The following is a 22,725-nucleotide window of genomic DNA, read 5'->3' as shown; positions in this document are numbered from 1 at the left end:
TCGCCATGCCCTGGGTCCCGTTAATACTCTCGGTAAGGGCGATGTAAAACGAGACTGCGCTCTGTCTTTCACAGGGGTTAATTACTTTAAACAATTGTAGATAGCAGCATCACAACACCTGACGCCAGCTCCACAAGCACTACACCACGAAGCACTCACGCATGAGAGTAGGTAAGGAATCCACCTGGTGAGTTTGGACACGGCGTGGAATAGGGGTAAGTCTTTCCCTTTACTATAGGGTATTTAAAGATTCATTTTGCCCCTGTTTAATTGCTTGTCTTGATGAAAGTCCACAAGTCTTGCGATAAAAGTACTATTGAAAACCGTGAGTTCTGGCTTTATTACCATTTGATTATTGTTATTTTGCAACAGGCACCATTTTTAAACTGGGGGAACTAGTATTTGTCACCATTTCTATGTTTTTGTAGGAGTTATTTATTTATTTTATATATATAATGATTAGCAGGTTAGTCTTCTCTCAAAAAGTGGCACTGACCGGGGTTACCCAGAGGGCCCCCTTTACCCCTAGGACTCATTTACATACCCTACATTTACATACCCCAATCAAAAACACCCATGCCAAAAGTACGCACTCACCCGCACACACACACGCTCCCTGTCCATTCAGCTACGCCGATTCCCAGGGGCCGGAGCGAATACAAGGCAAGATTCCTAAAAGCTTTATGCAAAAAAAAAAAAAGTGAAATTATGTTAAAACCCTAAGCGAGCCTGGGGCTGAAGTGAGCTGCAGCCAGATTAAAAATACCTATTTGTATCGTTATGTGCCTTTGTCCCAAAACGCCTGGAATTACGTGCTTTCAGAAACACCCACAACACGCTTTCATTAGGCGATGTTCCTGTGTGAAATCTCCTTCACTTCTCCACGCAGAGCATGAGATCATTCCAATTTTCTTTTAATTTACACCTCTAACAAAAAAGGCTGGACGCGCAAGATCACAAGGGAGCCGGGTAATAAAGCATTCATGGTTAAAGGTAGTGAGAGTTAAAGGGACATATTGTGACCTTTCCTCTTTATATTTGCTATCTTGGTAAGCAAATTGTGCGATAAATGAGATGCATAAATCGTGAGCACCAAAAGGTGACTAAAAAGAGTTGGTTTAAACATTTTTTGATTTTTATTTATGTATTTACTTGTGTATTTTAATATATCCGTAATACCAAAATATATTAAAATCAAAAAATGTCAAGCTAAGAAACATTTCAACCCCGTTACCATCTGATATACTTTAGAAGACTTATTTAAGGAACATACAATAAAATGTACGTATTGAAGTTACACACACATTATATATATATTTTAATTATTCTTTTTTTTTTTTAATTGCAGTTTGATTGTAATAGATTTAAAAAATGTTTTTATCCAAAATGAGATTTTATTATTATTATTTGTTTTATATAGCTCCATCATGTTCCGTAGCGCTGTACAATGGGTAGACGGGACATAACAAGTAGTATGTAACATAACAAATTGACAAACAGAGACAACAAGTGAATCATCTAAATAATAGACATTTTTTACAGAATTAATGAATGTATTTATATATTTTACTATCTGAGATTTTAAAATAACTTCAGGGATTTGTACTTGGACCGTTCTATTTAATATTTTCATTAGTGGAATTGCAAAAAGGTCTTGATGGTAAGGTCTTTCTTTTTTTCTGAAGACACAAAGATTTGCAACAGGGTTGATGTTCCTGGAGGCATAAGTCGAATGGCAAATGATTTAGGTAAACTGAAAAAGTCATCAGAGCTGTAGTAACATGTTTAACGTGCATAAGTGTAAGATAATGCACTTGGGGCATAAAACCCAAGGGCAGAGTATAGAATATCTGATACTGTCCTAACCTCAACGTGTGAGGAAAGGGATTTAGGGGTAATTATTCCTGAAGATTTAAAGGTAGGCAGACAATGCAGTAGAGCAGCATTTAATGCTAGCAGAATGCTTGGTTGTATAGCGAGAGGTATTAGCAGTAGAGGGAAGAGCTCATGCCGTTGTACAGAGCACTGGTGAGACCTCACTTGGAGTATTGTGTACAGCACTGAAGACCGGATCTCCAGAAGGATACAGATACTTTGGAGAAAGTTTAAGTCACCTTGGCAAGTTGCTATTTCAGTGACTTTACCACGTTATACTGTAGAGTGTGGCTTTACAAAGTGCCAAATATTCCTTAGCTGTACAATGGGTAGGCAGGACATAAAAAGTAGTCTATAACATAATAATTGGACTTACAGAAACAACAAGTGAGGAGGACCCTGCACACAGGAGCTTACAATCTATATAAAGTAGAACAAGTTGGGGGGAAAAAGCAAAACACCAAAAACATCTTATTCGCTGTTTTCTTGGGATTTTAGTCTATTGGTAACTCAGAACCTCAAAACTATTGCAATATCCGGTGTGTGTCATAAAAAATAAACGGGTTTCGTTTGCCTTTGTACTTCATGGCTTCTCACCCTGTTAAAAAGCAATTTTTAGGGCTCTGTTTGCTCAATACCTCCTACAAGGAAGTTCAACTTTGAAACTAAAACTCTCCAAAACACACAATGACAAACAAAAAGCACAATGTATCTATAATTTAAATAAATGAATGTACTTGTATTTGTAATTTAGTCAACTATAGGTTTGTCTTCAATTCACTGCAATAAACAAAAAATGGACCTAACGTTACTATAATTTTAGTATAATTTTGTGACCCGTTTTCCCTTTACACCTTACCAACAATTCTAAATATTTCAACAGGATCATAACTACACATAACTCTCATGGCTTCAAGAAACAAATACCATATTCCTGTATTGGTGGCGATCATCTTCTTAGCGAGTTTCATGTGGAAGCGCAATGTATTTCAGGTAAGAATGGGGACAATTTCTAATTTTCTATGAAAGGTACTTCTCGAATTTGTTTGTTATTCTGTATCGCTACACAGAGTTGTTAAGGTTCCATCATAGATGATTTGCCAACAGGTCAACATACTTTCTTTGGTTTCTGTAATTAGGTAATTGTGGGAGTTACAGAAAGATCCAACTAAATCCTTTTGCTGACGGGTCTAAAATCCAACAGCTAATCCTATGAACCAAAACTCGGTTTTTCCCTAATTCCTTCAAAAAAAATTCAAAATCTCTCTTCTGTGTAATTCTCTCTAATAGAATTCTATTAGAATCATCTTGCAAAACTCAACTTGTCCAGTGAAAGAAGCGCCCGCGCTACCCAAACTGGACGTAAAGAACGTCGCAGATGAGCCAAGCAAACTCCAAGTAAAGATCAATGAAATTTTCGATAAAATTAAAAACCGTTTCCCAAATGTTGGGTTTTCCAAATTCAGTAGCACTACAAGCGGACAAAAAAGTAAGGCTTTTATAGCGTACCCCAAGGACAAATACTGCGTCGGTGAGGATTTTGTTGTTGAACTTGAGATGCAAGATCACACAGGCGTCAAGAAGGCATATGGTGGAGACTTTTTAATGCCTAGGATATTCTCTCCAGAGCTTGGAGCCTCTGTGTCTGGAAGAGTAGAAGACTTCAGCAATGGAACATACCATGTCCACTTCCCGTTATATTGGGAGGGGAAGGTCAAAGTCTCTGTTATGTTATTTCATCCCAGTGAAGGAATATCAGCTCTATGGAGAGCTAGACATGCAAGTTTAGGGGTTCTTGGTTTTCACGGAAGATTCGTATATCATAACCAAGAAGTTATTACTAAGTGTGGCTTTAAACCAAACACGGATGAGGAGTATTGTGAGTATTTAGACCCGGATGATGAAGAAGCCTTTTATTGCGTCAAGCCCTCCAATCTACCGTGTGAATGTTTGCATGATATGAGGGCAGTTGACATTCAAGCGTCATATCTCACCAACGAAGAAAAGCAAATGTTTCAAAGGTATAGTATGCAGATTGGTCTATAACAACAACAACAACATATACAATGGCCTAAAAACCAATATTTTTTTATAAGGGTTCATTGACCCTTTTATTCAAAACGCAGCAATTGAATTTAATATCCTCTTGGCATTGTTGCTAATATTTAATTGTTAATAATGTGGGGTCCTGTTGGGTAAGCCAGGGTTCCCACCTTTAATTGGGGTCTTATTATAGGAATGGCCGTTCTGTAGTCAACGGTACATAAAAAGTTGCCTGGGATGAATGTACCCATTAAAGTAGACGATAATGTTTCTAATCACATTTGAATTCAAATTAGAACAACCAAGTCTTACGAGATTTACATTAACTGAACGAGGAGTGGCCAGTTTTTTAGGCAATATAGCTTTTAATAATAGGGGTTAAGGAGCTGAAATGAGTAATGTAAAGGTGATATTTTCCAGCAACCCACTGGCCATTTGCCCGGTGTATATAAGGTAAGTGATACACACATATTATATACCCAAATAAATAATAAATCAGTGAAAGTGAAAAAATCAAGGTGCCAAATCAATATACACATAAATAGACTTCCTCCTTCTGTTCTCACAGCTGCCTCCCAACCACAACTCTCCAAATGCTGAACAGTACCAAAACAAATCCACTTGGGGGCGCTCATATAAGAGAAAAGGAAAGAAACAACACAAAGTGTATTGCACTCACAATAGAGATGTGAAGATATATTCTTCTCGCTCCCTTTCTCTTGATAAAGTGCCAATGGATTTAAATAAAGTGCCATTGTGTAAGCAATATATTTATTCTGGGACTAGCCCAAACTCGGTCTCAATAAATAAATAAATAAAATTGATCCAATAAAAATCATAGAAAATATATACATAAAAAGCGATAAAAGTCCATACAACAACCTTTTCAAAGTCCTCTCAACGCATTTCACCACCGGGGCTTCATCAGGAGCTATCTGTGGATTTGCATTTGCCCGGTGGGCCAGGTGGCCAGTCTGGGTCTTCCAGGATTGACATAATCTCTTAAAGTTCTCCATAAAGAAACAGCATACAGTATTGGTTTTGCTTTACTCTTTGACTTTCACTTCATTACGGAAAAGTAATGTGTTCTGATGATCCTTCTCAAAGGTCCAACATCGCGGTGGAAATTCCCAAAAACTTTGAATTCATTGAGGTTACAAGATGCAAACGTAAGTAATGAATTGATTTCATTATATTGTTATATCAATGTGACATTAATACACATAACAAATGCATTCATAAAGATAAGGATAAATTGCATTTCAGCTCCTATTAACAATGTTACCCATAGAGGTGGCCTTTTGACCATCATTTCCAGGCAAAGTTCTAAACAGGGTGGTCTGAGGTCAAAGCCAGCATGCTTACACCTGTTTGGTAGGCCTCGTATTATACATTTGTATTATTTGAGCCTGTGACTAGCTTAGCGCACCGACGTTTTTTCTTTTCCCTGTTTGCACATATTTGAGGTTGTTGGCTCCTCATCAGTCTGGTTGCAGCTTGCTGTCCAGGGGTTAATAGGGAGGAGGTTTAATTGCACCTCCCCCAACACATTAATAAGGTTTTGGTAGCAGTATAAACTGCTTTGTGTGCCCACTATGTAGGAGGTGAGAGTAGGTTCTCACCCTATTGAGAGTGTGCCTTGACGCGGCGGGTGAGCTTAATTATGCTTTGGCCAACTCATATAACCAAAACCTCTCATTTATATTATGTTTATATATTTGTTGCCAACTTTATTAGGGTAAGAAGCGCAGACAGTTTTTGTTTTTTGTTTTTTGTCTGAGGTCAAAGCCAGCCAGATGCCTGAGACAACAGATTTGATGTGTCCCAGACAGCAAGGCATTCTTGGTAGGAGACATTGCTTAGCAATTGGCAGAGCACCCTCATTGAGATCCCCTGTGTCCTTCTTTCCTATTTTGAGGACTTCCTTTTCTTGGAGCTCAGAATCTTTGCCATACATGAGAATCCTACAAAGTTCTACATCCCTAAAAGTCACCAATAATGTTGAGATAAAACCACAGTTAATTGGTTTATCAATTATATTTCAAAATCCTCATGAATTGTGTAAATTCAACTCATATTGTTATTTAAAATTTTTAAAAAAATGGGGCACCAAAGAATATCCTTCCCTATGGTGCCATTTGGTCTAACACCATGGATCTTAATGTCGAAAAAACAAATATAAATAATTGCAAAGAATGCCACGGCACACTCACCAAAACCACGGGACCCTCATGCAGTCTCCAATTACGGCAATAATGTATATCCACACAGGGCGTTTACAATGCCAAGGGTTTTATTAGCACATACAGAATCTATGTTACGGACCTCTAAGGGTCCTTTATCTTGATAAATAGAATATACTATTGTATATGTAATATTGAACAAAGACCCAAATGTCCAAAAATCTGTCCTTTGAGGGCACAAAGCAGCAAGCCATCCAGTTTTTAATGCTCCATAATGTTCCATGAGTACCAAGCTCTGATGCACACAGTCTAGCACACGAACCCTAGTGGCATGCTTCTTCTACAATCCTTGCTTGGTCACCCATGAAAGACAGAAGGTTGTCCACCTTGCATACTTCTGCCAAAACCTTGCACCAAGCCCCATCGACCAATATCGATGGTCTTGTTGATTTCATGAGCTGAAATGGTCTGCAGTTTGACATCTGAACATCTCAGTAAGGCTAAATAACACTGTAATGTTTTATGTTCAAGTGTGAGTCGAGGCCATTATTAATAAACTTTAAATGGATGTTTTAGAATTTTTATGTGTGTTATATTAAGGAACGATATCACTGATTTGCTTTCTGCGTGAAGGTGCTTTGTTTATGAACATTAACATCAGTCGGCTATCTCTATAGCAGACGAGACCTCTCAAAAGACAAAATGCCAGACTGGAATGAGTTCTCCGTTACCGAGTGGATATTTTTTTAATAATATCTGGAACCCAGTTTATTGTAAAATGGACGTTTATAAAACTAAGGAAGACTTCACAAAGTGCCTTCAGGGCAAGAAGCTGTTCCTCATCGGAGACTCCACCTTACGTCAGTTCATCATGCACTTTACTGAAGGCATCAGTAGTAAGTTCTAGATAAAATGACTAACTTTTTAAATACTAGAACTTTTAGTTTACTAAAATTTAGAAACTTTATATGAAATGATTACTTGCTGACAAATACAAATCCTATCAAGAGTGATTATTAAAGACTTAATGATAAGATGACTGCTTTAACCCAGTGATGCATTAGTGAGAGATGCACTTTTCTTATAATCATCCCGGTTAAGGGGGCAACTGGTTTTCTAACAGGGTGGTCTTGTTGGGTATTAACGCTAATGTTTTTGAAATATTTAAATTTCTTTTCTGGGTGTGAATAACATATTATACATTTACAATGCATCTATGAATTCCAACGGGAAAATATAATATTTAATACTGAAATGGGGCTAAAGATACATATATATTGTAAATATGTATACGTATGTACGGACCTGTATGACCATCTGACACTTTTGTGTTTTCCAACAGTAGTACAATATTTTGGCTACCACGGTAGGCAATGGAGTTATTGGGAGAAAACCCTTCTGGCTTTGAGCATAGATAAAGATATTTATGTATCTTACAAGAGACATGGGTTCCCTCTAGAAAGTTTCATGTTCTATTACTTCAAAGAGGACAAATACACAAGTCGGCAGATCGACCTGCAAGGTGGCGGCAAAGACACTATAATCGTCATCACCATGGGACAACATTTCCGACAGTTTCCTCTTCAATTGTACATCAGAAGAGCGCTCAATATCCGTAGAGCCATTGAACGTCTCTTCCTGCGAAGCCCTGACACCAAAGTTATTATCAAAACAGAAAATACCAGGGAAATTAATACGGCCGCGGAGCGGATCGGGGACTTCAATGGATACGCTCAGTATCTGGTGCTTAGGGAAGTTTTCCAAGGAGTGAATGTTGGTTTCGTAGATGCTTGGGACATGACGATTTCATCAGCAGCACAAACGGTCCACCCATCAGGTGGAACATTTGAGAGTATAATGAGCATGACCTTTACCTTTGCGTGTTGACGAATAGGGATGGGAGAGAATTATTTTCTGACAAATAAAAATAGGTCAGGGAAAGGGGTGTTCATGAAAGTTATTTTATTTTTCTTCTCTGCGTGATACACATCACACATATACACCTGCCATATATACTGGAGGACTGCATTGGGAGGTGGGTCCCGCGGGTCCTGCCAAAAAACTTGCGGGGGCCGGCGGTCTTGCTGGTGTTGCGGGCAGTCAGGCACTGTACCTGCGGGCCCCGGTAATCCCGCGCAGTCCCACAAGGCTTCTCGCTTCTCCCTCACAGTGTCTCCTCTCTTGCTCCACCCAGGAACAAAACGGAGTCACGTGATGTGATGTCACTTCCCGTGACTCCGCCTTGTTCCTGGGCGGAGCAAGAGAAGAGACACTGTGAGGGGGCAACTCGAGGACAGCCTTGCAGGACTGCGTGGGAACACACATTGCGGGAGCAGGCGGGATTGGGCAAAAAAATCAGCGGGAGCGGGATTAAAAAAGCCGCCCCGCGCAGGGCTCTAACATATACACCTCAGCACAAGTTCATCAAGAGCTATTGCCTATCTATTGGTGCAAACGAACGCTGTGCCGCAATGCGATCATGTTCAATTGGGTTCCCTTTAAAAGTCAAATTTTACAGCGGAATTTTAGCAAGAAAAAATAATTATTGTTACACTTTTTTTTTTTAGCAAAAAATGTCCGTTTGCCCAAAGAAACACAGAATTTGATGTCAGACATGAACTATTCAAGCAGTAACCTGTATCCACTCCTTGGTCTTGTCTTATATTCAGGATAACTTGATTCCTATCCCATGCATGTTTAAACCTCCCTCGCTGTATTAACCTCTACCACCTCTGCTGGGAGGCTGTTACCATCCCTGTTGTGAGAAATGTCTACCCGTACGCTGACCACTTTTGGAAAGTAAGCCTTGTGCGTGTGTAATTAAGGGTGGAAAGTTATGTTGCGCAACCTTCGTTCTGAATCAACATGTTTATTGCTAACTTAAAGTTTTAAATAGAGCAGAGTATTCCTGTTTTGTAAGATCTAAATGATAAACAATATGAATAAAATCATGTTTAACTTTAACAACCTATTGGAGGGTGATTTGCATGCGGGCAATTGAAGTTGTCATTAAAATGAATTCCTCTAACTAAATCCAAATATCTTCTCCTGGTCATAATATGGGAGAAAACAGGCCATGATACAGTCTGTGCTCCTATATGGTGGTTTTTTTTTGTTTGTTTTTTTTACTATGCCCATTAATTAGGTCAATGCCAAGAATATTTTAGTCTAATAGGGGTCAGTGGGGTGTCAGGCCTGGCGTCTGCCCCCTTGGTCAGCTGCCTGAAACTGGGCAGCACAAAAGTTTTTTATCATAAAAATCTTTTGGGAAAAGGCTCACTAGCACCAATATCACATCTGATGCCAGGAGCTGCACTAAGGGTTTCTGGGTCTGATATATTTGGGGAACCAATACTGATCAGGGGCAGGTTCTGTACACCTCAATTAAGCAGGTGGAACTTTTGCATCATCACACATGTGAGATATTGGGTACACTACCTGCCCAATTCACTCTAGCCACCCACCAAACTATCCTAACACTAATACGCTAAAATATATATTTTTATCTCCTTCCATAAAACCCTCTACACTATCCCCAATTCTCTCTAACCACCCACCAAACTAACCTAAACGTACCCTAACACTATAGAACACTATAGAAAGAGAACTGAAGGGGTTAAACATAGACTCCTGACACTTGAATACATATAATAGCTGAAAAATCCCTTTAAATTACCATTGTGTCCCTTTTGCAAATGCTTGGGGGGGGGGGGGTCTGCAGCATCCCCCATGTACATTTGCCTCTTTACTCACCTCCCAGTTATGCTCCTTGCTTGCAACATACTTACCTCCAGTCACCTCCAGCACGGGCTCGGGAAATGAGGAGGTTGGGGGTCAGATCAGCCCCCATGCACATGGAGAAAAAGCACTCCCATCGATTTGTCCAGAATCCGACCACAAAGGAATAGACCAGCTGCAGTTTCTACTGCAGTCTCTGGTCAGACCTCATCTCGAGTATTGTGTACACCATCTCCAGAAGCATATAGACATTTTGGAGAGAGTTTAACCCCTTCGAGACAAAGGCTGATTTTACTTTTTGTACCCTTTGTGACAATGGCCTTTTTAACATTTCTGCGCTGCTTGTGTTTAGCTGTAATTTTCTTCTTTCCCGTTTACTGAACCCACACACATTAGATATTGTTTTTTTCAGGACAAGAAGGGCTTTCTTTAGATGACATTGTTTTGATTGTATCATATTATTTACTATTAAAAAAATTATAAAATATGGTGAAAAATTTAGAAAAAAATGACTGTTTCTAACTTTTAGTTGAAAAATCTTTTACTCATCTATAAAAGGTAATGAAAAAACCTGCTAAATAGATTCTACTATTTGTCCTGAGTTTAGAAATACCCAATGTTTTTATGTTTTTTTGCTTTTTTCTACTCATTATGGGGCAATAAGTACAGGTAGCTCCATACTTTGCTAAAAGCCCTCAAAGCCTGCAATACACTCCTCCATCTTCCCCACAACAACTGAAGCCTAAGCAAACCTCCATACTTTGCTAAAAGCCCTCAAAGCCTGCAATACACTCCTCCATCTTCCCCACAACAACTGAAGCCTAAGCAAACCTCCATACTTTGCTAAAAGCCCTCAAAGCCTGCAATACACTCCTCCATCTTCCCCACAACAACTGAAGCCTAAGCAAACCTCCATACTTTGCTAAAAGGTATACAGACTGGACCAAGAGATCTCCATAATTATCTGTTATTTGTTTTCTGTATTGTTATTATAATTTTCCTGTTTCTATACCCTTTTCTGTCTAACTGTGCTTGATAGCCTAGGAATGCCCATACTGGGAATTGCAGCATTTTTTCACTGATTGTTATTAGTTGGTAAAATTTATGTGATGCCTGTCACTACTTAAGTCTGTTATATTTTACTTTCTATCTTTCTGCTCCACTAACCCCTTATCTACTATATCTGCCCTCTTACTGCCCCCGTCCACTTTAACACTATTTAACACTCTCTATTACAGCCCTCAAAGCCTGCAATACACTCCTCCATCTTCCCCACAACAACTGAATTTTTGCCCGCCCTCCCTGCCCCTGTCCCACCCGCCCCAGTGTTGTCCTAATATATAGACAGGTAATTACCAGATCTATTTAAACATGCCAGTAGAGGGCACCAACTCTTTGGATCCCTTTAGTACCCACTTCTCCCCATTAAACCATTCCAAATACCATCCCTCTCCATCTCTCTGCCATGACAGCTATCCCAGTACCTCTACACTAATCTTTATATGTAAAACCTGCCTGTGTTTGCTCTGCTACTTTTGTCCCCCACATATTCCTCCCTATTCCTATCACTCGCAACCACCAAACTTAACTAACATGGTCAACCTAACCAATTTTATTCCTATCATCTCCAACCATAAACTCCCTCCAGTCCTTAACTGTTTCCTAACAAAGGCTCTCCTCCTCACTTATCACCTCTTCCTTTTCCCGTCTACAAGATTTCACTCAAGCTGCCCCATATCTCTGGAATCTACTTCTACTGAACTTACAGCTTTCACCCTCCCTCCCAACAGTCAACAAAAATCCCAAAACCCACTTCTTCAGAGAAGCATTCCACCTTAGCTGCTAGAACTTCCTTGTCATTGAGACAACCACCACACTACCTCTCACCCTTTTTCTGTGCCTTATACCCCCCACACTACAACTCACCCGTCACTGATACCCCCCGCACTACCTCTCACCCTTTTTCTGTGCCTTATACCCCCCACACTACATCTCACCCGTCACTGATACCCCCCGCACTACCTCTCACCCTTTCTCTGTGCCTTACGTTTGTCACCCCATTCCCTCTAGATTGTAAGCTTGCGAGCAGGGCTCTCTCCACCTAATGTATCGGTTTGTCTTAGTCTGTCAATTCTCGTCTTGTCATACCCCTTGAACTTATGTATTGTATTAAGCGCTGCGTAAATTGTTGGCGCTATATAAATAAAAGATAATAATAATAATAATAATAATAATAAGGTAGCGTTTTGCTATTTCAAAGCCATTTTTTCCAAATCTGGTAATTCTTCCCCCCATGTGCCATTTCGGGTATATTTGAAGCCGGCCAATGCAATTTACCCCATCAAGTCATATATTTTTGAAAACTAGACAGCCCAGGGTATTCCAAATGCTAGTATTTTAACTCTTTCCATGCACCATATCTACCACCAGTCTTTGTCAAACTTTATGGTAGTCATTTTTTTGCATTTGTTTTGTCATACACATTTTACTTCAGGTATGAATTAAAATGTTCTAGTTTATGTCACTATCACAAAACACCCCAATATGTGTTCAGCAACATCTCCTGAGCGCAGCGATACCCCACATGAATGATTTTGCCTGGCTGTTTGGGGGCAAAAGGGCCACATTTGGGGCATGCGCATTTTTCAATGTTGAACTTTGGCATTTGGGGATCCACTGCCCATGCCCTATTTGGTACATCTTTGAGCCGGGCCATTTCAGTGTGCCCAATAAACCCATATATTTTTGAAAACTAGACACCCCAGGGTATTTCAAATGCTAGTATTTTAACTCTTTCCATGCACCATATCTACCACCAGTCTTTGTCAAACTTTGTGGTAGTCATTTTTTTGCATTTGGTTTTCCACACACATTTTAATTCAGGTATGAATTAAAATGTTCTCGTATATGTCACTATCACAAAACACCCCAATATGTGTTCAGCAACATCTCCTGAGTACAGCGATACCTCACATGAATGATTTTGCCTGGCTGTTTTGGGGCAAAAGGGCCACATTTGGGGCATGCGCTTTTTTCAATGTTGAACTTTGGCATTTGGGGATCCACTGCCCATGCCCTATTTGGTACATCTTTGAGCCGGGCCATTTCAGTGTGCCCAACAAAACCATATATTTTTCAAAACTAGACACCACAGGGTATTTTAAATGCTGGTATTTTAACTCTTTGCATGCACATATTTTACCACCAGCATTTTTTCAAAGTTTGCAGTAATATTTTTGTGTGTGTATTTTTCCCACACACACCTACTTTATGTATGAATTTTCAGCTCCTGGTATATGCCGCTGTCACACGACACCCCATAATGTGTTCAGCAACATCTCCTGAGTGCAGTGATACCCCACATGCATGGGTGTGTCATTTTTTGGGGGAACTAAAAGGCCACATTTGGTACGTGTGCATTTTTCTAATTGGAAATTAGATGTGTGGCCATCCTTCCCCCCGTGTTAATTGGGACGTTGTTGAACCTGGCCCATTCAATTTACCCCATCAAATCATACATTTTTTAAAAGTAGACACCCCACGGGCATTTAATATGCCAGTATTTTAACTCTTTCCATGCGAGAATTGTTTTAAGCTAATATGCTAATTTTAGGACTTGCTCACAAAAATATATTTTTTATATATATATATATTTTTTTTTATTATTTTTAAAAAAAAAAAAAAAATTTAACATTTTTTTTCAACTTGGAGGTTCCCCTGATAGTGACATCAGTGGGAAATGATTTTTACATTTTACTGTTTTTTTACTATTTTTTTCTAATTATTATTAATTTTATTTTATTTTTTAATTTATTTTTACTAATCACACTGTGATTAGAAAGCTGGGCTCCATTGACTTGCATGGTGAATGCAGTACCTGTATTCAACCTGCAAGTGGAGCCAAAGTTCTCTAGATGGTCTGGACCATCTAGCGAACTTTTAAAATTTGTGGTTCCTGTTACAGGACGGCGGCCATCTTCCTTGATGGCGAAGATTGCCGGCAGCTGCGGCTGTGACCGCTCTCCGGAGCGGTCACAGCCCATCAAAAGGTTAGTGTTTGGTGTCGCTGGATGCCTCCTGATCGAGGCATTCCAGCGACACCATTTAAGTTTAGGAGGCGATCGTCGATCGCCTCCTAAACGCTTTTAAAACGGGCGTCCGCCGCCATACAAAGTATGGCGGATGTTGACGCCCCGTGGAGGGGCCAGAGATGGCCCCTTCGTGCCGATCACGGCGTTGCTGAATGCCTCGAGGTCGAGGCATTCAGCAACGCTTTTTGGGTGCAGAAAGCGATAGTAGATCGCTTTCTGCACCCGTTTAAAGACGTGCCGGTCCTGGCACGTCAATTGTCGTAAAGCACATGCTTTTCCGTGCCGTGCCAGGACCGGCAATTGTCATTAAGGGGTTAAAGGAGAGTGAATGGTTTGCAGGATAAAGGTCAACAGGAAAGACTAAGTGAGCTCAAAATCTACGGCTTGGAGAAAAGAAGCGAGAGAGGAGATTTGGTAAAAGTGACATACTTTTTAAGAACATACCGTACCAGTGCGAGAACAAAATAAAATTATATATCCATCTAAAGACAATTACGAAGACAAAAAACGACCTACTTGTATTAATTTATGGACACATTTGGCCAAGGTAACAGGGTGTGCCTTTATAAAAGTTATGTAATGGATTTTTGGCCATGTGACATTTCCAATTGGATGTAAAATGTGAAAGAAAGAGGATTTGCATTATACTTTTTATTATGTTTATACAGCACGATCATGCTCCGCAGAGACGTTTAATAGGCAAACAGGGCATAATAAGTGGTACATCACATAGGATTTCGGACTTTCAGAAACAATAGGCTGTAGGCTGTGTGCAAAAGTGGCAGCCAACCAAGAGGAACACCAGTAACTAAATAAATAAGAATGCGTTTTAAATAATGACTGTAAACCAACACAGAGAATCCGGGTGTACTAAAAAAAAGAGACTGCCTTCTGACAGTAATATAAAACTGTAATAAAACTCTATACATTTTTATAGGCACGGGTAATTAAAAGTTATATCAGACGGATGTAAGCAGAAAAAAACAATGTTTGGGTTAAACTTTATTTTGTCTGGAATGTTACTCTGTCCAAGCCGGCTTTAAGAGTTACGCAGGTAGACTTTAGGCTTGAGATAGCGTCAGAAGCGGACTGGCCTGCGGGCAATTTCCCCCTAGGCCAGTATGTATGTACATTATGAGTGAACGTGTGTGTGTAAGCATGAGTATGTATGTGTAAGTGCGTTAGCATGGGTGTGTAAGTGTGTGTGTTAGAGGGAGTGTGTGTTAGCATGAGTGCATATCTGTAAATGTGTGTGTTAGCATGATGGTATAAGCGTATGTTAAAGTGTGCGTAGCTTAAGTGTGTGTGTAGGTTTGTGTAAGTATTTGTTAATGTGAGAGTGTATACATATGTGTGCCAGTGTATATGTTACTGAGAGGAAAGGCAAGGGGCCTTGGGTAGTGTCCTTTCCCTGTTCAACCTATACAATCTTTATATGGATATCTAATCAAGAAGAATGAGTGTGGAATCAGACAAAAATATTAAATAAAACAAAAAGCAACAATTTGTATATTGTTCTACATGTGTTCATTTACTACTTATATACACTTTGGAATCTTTTTTTTTAGAATTTTTCTTTTATTAATTGTTTTGTATTTCCTGTATCATTTACATTTATATACTTTAGATGGAATGGCTTTTTAAGTTAAACACTTTACAGCCAACTGGTTTAAATACCAACTTCTGAGCAGGCGAAAAGCGTATATATATATATATATATATATATATATATATATATATATATATATATATATATATATATATATATATATATAAATATATTCGGGGCCAATACAAACCATTGTGTGGAAATCTGTTCATAAACAGGACTATGTATAGGACACATGGTCACGCGTTCAGACTGGAAGAAAGGAGATTTAGCAGAGGAAAGGGTTTTTTACAGTAAGGACAATAAGGATGTGGAATTCTCTGCCTGCAGAGGTAGTTTTATCGGAGTCTGTACAGACGTTTAAACTGCAACTGGATGAATACCTGGAAAAACAGAATATTCTGGGATATAATCTTTAATTATGAGGAAACAGCTTATTGATCCAAGGAGAAAACTGCCATTTTGGGGTAAAGAAGGAATTTTTTCCCTGGTTAGTGCAAAATTGTAGTGATGTCCGGATCATGAACGAATCATTCATTTGATCCGGTTCTTTTTAGTGATCCGGATGAATCGGTTCAGTAGACTGAACGATTCATTTGTAGCAGTTCAGTCTGTGAATCATTCAGCTGTAACCTGATCCTAGAGCTGTGAGTCATCTGCAGAGCACTCAGACACAGACTCTGGGGTCAGGCTACAGCTCATTAATTCACAGAGGAACGATGACTTATAGAGTCAGAGACTCGTTCAATGATTCGAATGATCCGAAGACTCGAATGATCCGAAGACTCGAATGATCCGAAGACTCGAATGATTCAATGATTCAAATGATTCGAATCTTACAGGGATCCGGATCTTACAAGGATCTGAATCTTACAGAGATTCGAATCTTACAGAGAATATTACTGATACCATACTTTTATAAATAAATACATTAATAATGTTCACACTGCCCCCATGATTTAGATTCCCCTAAGTTTGCCCCCCTTTACCTATAAGTGCACCTACAGTTAACTTTATTAAATTAATTAAATTAACCCTCAGTCATCAGCATAAAATTAACCCTTATACCCCATCAACCATAACTGCCCCTGAAATTAACCGTAAAGATCCCATTAACCATAACAGCCCCTGAAATTAACCCTAAAGACCCCATTAACCATAACGGCATAAATTAATTGCATGTACTCCAGATAAATTACCTAATAAATTGGTATGGTTGATGGGGTCTTTAGTGTTAATTTAGGGGCAGTTATGCTTAATAGGGTGTTTAGGGTTAATTTAGGGGCAGTTATGCTTAATGGGGTCTTTAGTGTTAATTTAGGGGCAGTTATGCTTAATGAGGCGTTTAGGGTTAATTTGGGGGCAGTTATGCTTATGGAGTCTTTAGTGTTAATTTAGGGGCAGTTATGCTTAATGAGGTGTTTAGGGTTAATTTTGGGGCAGTTATGCTTAATGGGGTGTTTAGTGTTAATTTAGGGGCAGTTATGCTTAATGGGGTCTTTAGTGTTAATTTAGGGGCAGTTATGCTTAATGGGGTCTTTAGGGTTAATTTAGGGGCAGTTATGCTTAATGGGGTCTTTAGTGTTAATTTAGGGGCAGTTATGTTTAATGGGGTGTTTCGGGTTAATTTAGGTGCAGTTATGCTTAATGGGGTTTTTAGCGTTAATTTAGGGGCAGTTATGCTTAATGGGGTGTTAAGGGTTAATTTGGGGGCAGTTATGCTTAATGGGGTGTTTAGGGTTAATTTGGGGGCAGTTATGCTTAATGGGGTGTTTAGGGTTAATTTGGGGGCAGTTATGCTTAATGGGGTGTTTAGGGTTAATTTGGGGGCAGTTATGCTTAATGGGGTGTTAAGGGTTAATTTTAGGGGCAGTCATGGTTGATGGGGTGTTTAGGGTTAATTTAATGGTGAGGGTTAATTGAATTAATTTAATAAAGTTAGCTTAAGGTGCAGTTGCAGGTAAAGGGGAATGTAAATCCTGGGGGCAGTGATTATTAATGTATTATTTATAACAGTATGGTGATATTATCTGACTGATTCGAATCCCAATGAAGGCAGAGAGTCGTTCAAAGATCCGGATCTTACAGTGATCCGGATCACTGTAAGATTCGGATCCCTGTAAGATCCGAATCTTTGAACGACTCTCTGCCTTCATTGACATCACTGGAGGCAGGGGGGAGGATTCATAATGAAAGGGGCGGGGCCAATCGTTAGTGTGCCTGCACGGAGTTACTGGAAAACGGTAACTCCTGTGAGTCACACTGAGTGATCCGAAGATTCGGATCATGAATCGGATCATTTCAGTGAACGAATCGAAATGATCCGATTCACTTTAATGATCTGAACTTCCCATCACTACAAAATTGGAAGGAGCCAAACTGGGGTTTTTTTTGCCTTCTTTTGGCTCAACAACAACAAATTAACCGATACAGGAAAGGCTGAACTTGATGGAGGCATGTCTTTTTTCAGCCTATATAACTATGTTACTATGTTGCAGTCCATACAAGCATTTTTCCACCTACTGGATTACTTATTGGATTATGTCTGCTGAAATCTCTATGCATATCTCCATCTACTTCACATGCTAGACAGATATTTTTGATTACACTTCAATTTTTTCCCCACATTCACTGGTATGTGTAAAGCGGTCGTCAGCTGAACAACATTCATCATTATCTTGGAATTGTTGGAATATTTTTGCACTCAGGGTGCAAAAACATCAAGTGTTCCTGTGCAATATTGTATAGTGGGGGTTTCTCTACTTTTACATATCACGCTATTGTTTTTTCTTGTTATTCCTGGATTTAAAATTCCAAAAAGAGGTGCATTGCAGAAGACCTGTATTTTTGAAAGGTTGCATTCCCTTTTTATATATTTTTTTTTCTACACTATTTGGTGGGGACTTTATAAATTTTTTTTTACATTTTATTTCGTTTTTTTGAGCGCACTTTTACACTTTTTTTTCACTATATAGTATGATAAGAGTGTTTTTCAAGTAGATTAAGTCAAGTAAATATTAACACCCTATCTTTAACCTTTCGTGTAAGTTCTGCAATTACATGAAGGCAACTAGAAAATTGCTGGTTAAAGTACAGTAGTGAGGTAAAGAGATCGGGGATATCATTCAGTTATACAGAAGTCCATAACGCAGACAACGCTGATAAATTGTTGAAATATTTCCCAAAGTATCAAGACTGAAAAGGGTTCCTTTAAGTAGAACTCCATGGCATCATTGTTTGAGGCTGTCTTTTAAACCAACTTAATTATTTTTAAAACTATTTTGGGAAGATTATTTCTTGGAATTTTAAGGATATTTTGTTTTGAAACAAAGGGTCACGGATCACTATGAAGCTATCATTCCATTGAACGTTCTTACATGTAGTCATCCATGAGTCTCTGCTTGAGGTAAGAACATTTATCTCAGATACTGAAGATCTATACTTTGTTCCTGCTTGGCATTGAAATAATACAGGTTTCAAAATCTCTCCATGACGGTTCCCCTACTTACATCTCCTCATTTATCTCCAAATACACCCCTACCCGATCTGATGATGAAGATCTGTCCTCTGCTCTGATTTCTACTTCTCATGTATGAATATAACCAATTCTCTGGGATATCCTTGCCTGGATTATCAAAATCTGCCCGTGCCTTTGGTTCTTCTTCTTCAAAAACCCTTAAGACCCACCACTCCCACGGGGAAATCAACTGACAGGTTGTCTTCTTCTGCCACCTCCAGCTCGCCCTTCATAACCTTATAACATCATTAATATTTATTCTATACAACTAGTGTTTAAACCAGGTTAGACTGGCACTTTTACTACTTGTGTAATATAGATTAAAACAAACAGTTTCTAGTCGCCCGGCATTTCATTTATAGTTGGCGTGGAGTCATGTCCTGGTTTTATATCTGCTCGGGTGACTACCACCTGAAACCTAAAGCCAAAGAGGGGGCTTGCATCTTGGAATCCAAAGCAAGGTGGAAGCTGTCTTAATTGTGTTTGTTTGTGTAAATTGTGTAGATTGCAAACTCATTTGAACCGGGTCGTCCTTATCTTTGGTTTCTGTGTGTCAAATTGTTATGTTATGCTCTGCCCTGTTTGCCCATTATACAGTCCTGAGGAATATGATGGCGCTGTATGATTAAATATTAATTTATAATAATACTTAAGGGGGAAAAGGTAACTACAGAATAATTTAACTGTAGTCCTGCCAGGTGTACTCTTTACTGGCGCCATTCAACACCACAGTATTTTGGCCCAAATACAGGTCAAACAACAAGCAACACCCAGAATCAGGAAATATTGGGGGGGGGGGAGTGGATTACAGTTAGTAGTTCTGATCATTGATGGATAATATTACCAACGCCGAAGGTTTTATATTAGCCAATATTGCAGGGGAACCGATCAGTACTAACATCATTTAAAAGTCACAAGAGTATGTAAATGCACCATAACCTCCACATCGTTTATATTATTTATTTCATTTTTATTTATATAGCACCGGCAGATCCTGTAGTGCTGTTACAATGGGGAGTAGTGGCAAGGAATGAAAATTTAACCCCTTAAGGACAATGGGCGGTCCCTAAACCCATTAAAAACAATTAATTTTAACCCCTTGTCATTAAGGGGTTAAAATGACATCAAAACATACTGGTACAGAAGGAGAAGAGGACCCTGCTCCTGCAAGTTTACAATATATTTACATAAAAAAATATATATTATTACATACATTATATATAATTTTTTTCCCAATTTGTTTTTCACCTTTTTTGTATTTGTAACAATACAGAAAGATCAAGGTTTATACAATATGTTTCATATTAATTTCTTTAACGTATTTAAATAACCTTTTAAAATTATTGTTCTTTTCTTGTTCATGATTTTTTTTTTCTCGTTAGCTGTAATTGTGCATTTAAGTCACTTTTATTCATATTTTACCTAAATGACTATATTAACCAAGAGGATGACCTCAGGAAAATGAAGATTAATGTGCCTCAATACGTATCCTCTTCCAAGGAGGTGTCTGTTGGAAACGGGATATATATTTGGGAAAATTAAGGGGTTTTCAGGTGCTGTCACACCTTCGTCGAGGGGTAAATTGTTTTAATCCCCGTAGCGCATATAATAACAAGAAAATGCTTCTCTGATACGAAAATGGAGGGTTTAGTACTGTGATGAAGTCTATGAAAGGTTAACACACACAGGGTTACGTTGGAAATAGACGGAGTTATGGTAACAAGGACGTAACAAGGTATGGGGGGGGAACTATTGTTATAGGGATAATGGCATCACACGTTTACAAAGATCAAAGGACGCACACTAAACAAGTGCAACAGGCTTATAATACAGGCTTATATCACAGACATTATTCACAAACAGAAACTACTCCTTTCACAGTAAAAACTATACGATGTTTACAAACAGAAAGTAAGCATAGAAACATAGAAAATGGCGGCAGATAAGAACCCTTTGGCCCCTTTAGTCTGTCTGACCTCTGGTCCCTGGCCTTATCTTATATCTAGCTTAGCTATATACCTATTCCATGTATCAACCACGTTCTCAGTAAAGTAATATTTCCTGATTACTTTTACACCTATATCTATATCTCACCAGTGATCTGTACAACGGCACGAGCGCTTCCCTCTTTCTACTGCTAATACCTCTCGCTATACAACCAAGCATTCTGCTAGCATTACCCGCTGCTCTATTACATTATCTGCCTACCTTTTAATCCTCTGAAATAATTACCCCTAAATCCCTGCAATATCACTAATAAAAATATAAAAGAGAATGGGTCAAAGTACAGATCATTGATGTACCCCACTTGGTAACAAGACCTCGCTCCAAAATTTACTCCATTGATTACAACCCTCTGTTGTCTGTCCCTCACCTGAGCCTAACCCGTTCAACAATATTGGGATAAGTCTTCTAAGTAGGACAAAAACCTTACTGAAAACCACCTCGATCAATTATTTTAGTCACTGAATCAAAAAAAAAATCAATACGATTCATTTGGCATGATCTTCCTGAAGTTAACCCATGTGATTTTAGATGCTCAATAGTCCTATCCTTTAACATGGTTTCCATTAATTTCCCCACTAGTGATGTAAGACTAACTGGCCTGTAGTTGCCCGACTCCTCCCTGCCAACTTTCTTGTGAATGGGCACAACATTCGCTAATTTCCAATCTTCTATGATTAGTCCCGTTACCAATGATTCCTTAAATAAATCCGTTGACGGTTTGGAAAGGAACTACCTTCCAGATAATGAAATTATGTAATTTTTTTTTTACAATTTTTATCCAACATGAACCATGAGAGGCTGTGTTTATGAATAAGCAACCGTTTAGTCACATAGGACAGCATCGCCGCATCATGAATTATGATATCATGAATCATATCTGGAATTCCTATACAACCTTCTTTATAGGTAGAATAATAAAGGTGACTCTTGGATGTTTACATGCTAATATAAATGTATTAACCCCTTAATGACTGGGCTTATTTTTTTCTTTTTTGTACCCTGTGGGACCGAGGGTGTTTTAACACTTTTGCGGTGCTTGTGTTCAGCTGTAATTTTCTCCTCAACCATTAAGTGTACCCACACAAGACAGACATATTGTTTTTTTCAGGACAACATGGGCATTATTCAGATACCATATCGTTTTATGTACGATAAAAAATAAAAAAAATAAAACATGATGACATTTTGAAAAAAAACACCTTTTATGACTTTTATTTGAAAAATATTTTACTCACCTACAAAAGGAAGTAAAACAACTAGCTAAATAGATTCTACTATTTGTCCTGAGTTTAGAAATACCCAATGTTTTTATGTTTTTTTTGCTGTTTTTTGTAAGTTATTGGGCAAAAGTAGCGTTTTATGATTTCCAAACCTTTTTTTCCAAATCTGGCCATTCTGCCTCCATCTCCTCTTTGGAACATCTTTGAAGCCGGTTAACTCAATTTACCCCATCAAACCATATATTTTTTTTTAAAAAGACACCCCAGGGTATTTCAAATGCTGGTATTTTAACCCTTTCCATGCACTAATTATACAACCACACTTTGTCAAACTTTGTAGTAGTAATTTAAAAAAAAAAAAAAAATTCTCACAAATTGTAATTTGTTATAAATATACAGGTCCTGGTATATGTCACTGTCAAACAACACCCCAATATGTGTT

The 22,725-nt window shown here is 38.7% G+C and overlaps 1 protein-coding gene across 1 annotated transcript; it reads left to right on the top strand.

Moving 5' to 3' along the window:
- Positions 1 to 2,781: 2,781 nt before the first annotated feature.
- Positions 2,782 to 7,988, top strand: LOC149275996 (NXPE family member 4-like). Its single transcript, XM_089504022.1, has 5 exons — positions 2,782 to 2,868; positions 3,166 to 3,896; positions 5,026 to 5,087; positions 6,779 to 6,997; positions 7,444 to 7,988. Exons 1-5 carry the CDS (start codon positions 2,782 to 2,784, stop codon positions 7,986 to 7,988), a joined length of 1,644 nt encoding a protein of 547 aa, XP_089360148.1.
- The last annotated feature ends 14,737 nt before the right edge of the window (positions 7,989 to 22,725 follow it).

The sequence above is a fragment of the Sceloporus occidentalis genome, unplaced genomic scaffold (assembly GCF_023333645.1).
Source record: "Sceloporus occidentalis isolate IW3139 unplaced genomic scaffold, rSceOcc1.0.p SCAF_252, whole genome shotgun sequence".
NCBI lineage: Eukaryota > Metazoa > Chordata > Lepidosauria > Squamata > Phrynosomatidae > Sceloporus > Sceloporus occidentalis.
The sequence above is the reverse complement of the archived record's forward strand: the minus strand, read 5'-3'. Positions and strand labels throughout refer to the sequence as shown.

Bases quoted from the DNA above. Each gene is read 5' to 3' on its own strand.
- LOC149275996 (XM_089504022.1), top strand. From the start codon at position 2,782: ATGGCTTCAAGAAACAAATACCATATTCCTGTATTGGTGGCGATCATC. The intron at 2,869-3,165 runs GTAAGAATGGGG...TCTCTCTAATAG, and splicing joins GGAAGCGCAATGTATTTCAG to AATTCTATTAGAATCATCTT. The intron at 3,897-5,025 runs GTATAGTATGCA...TCCTTCTCAAAG, and splicing joins GAAAAGCAAATGTTTCAAAG to GTCCAACATCGCGGTGGAAA.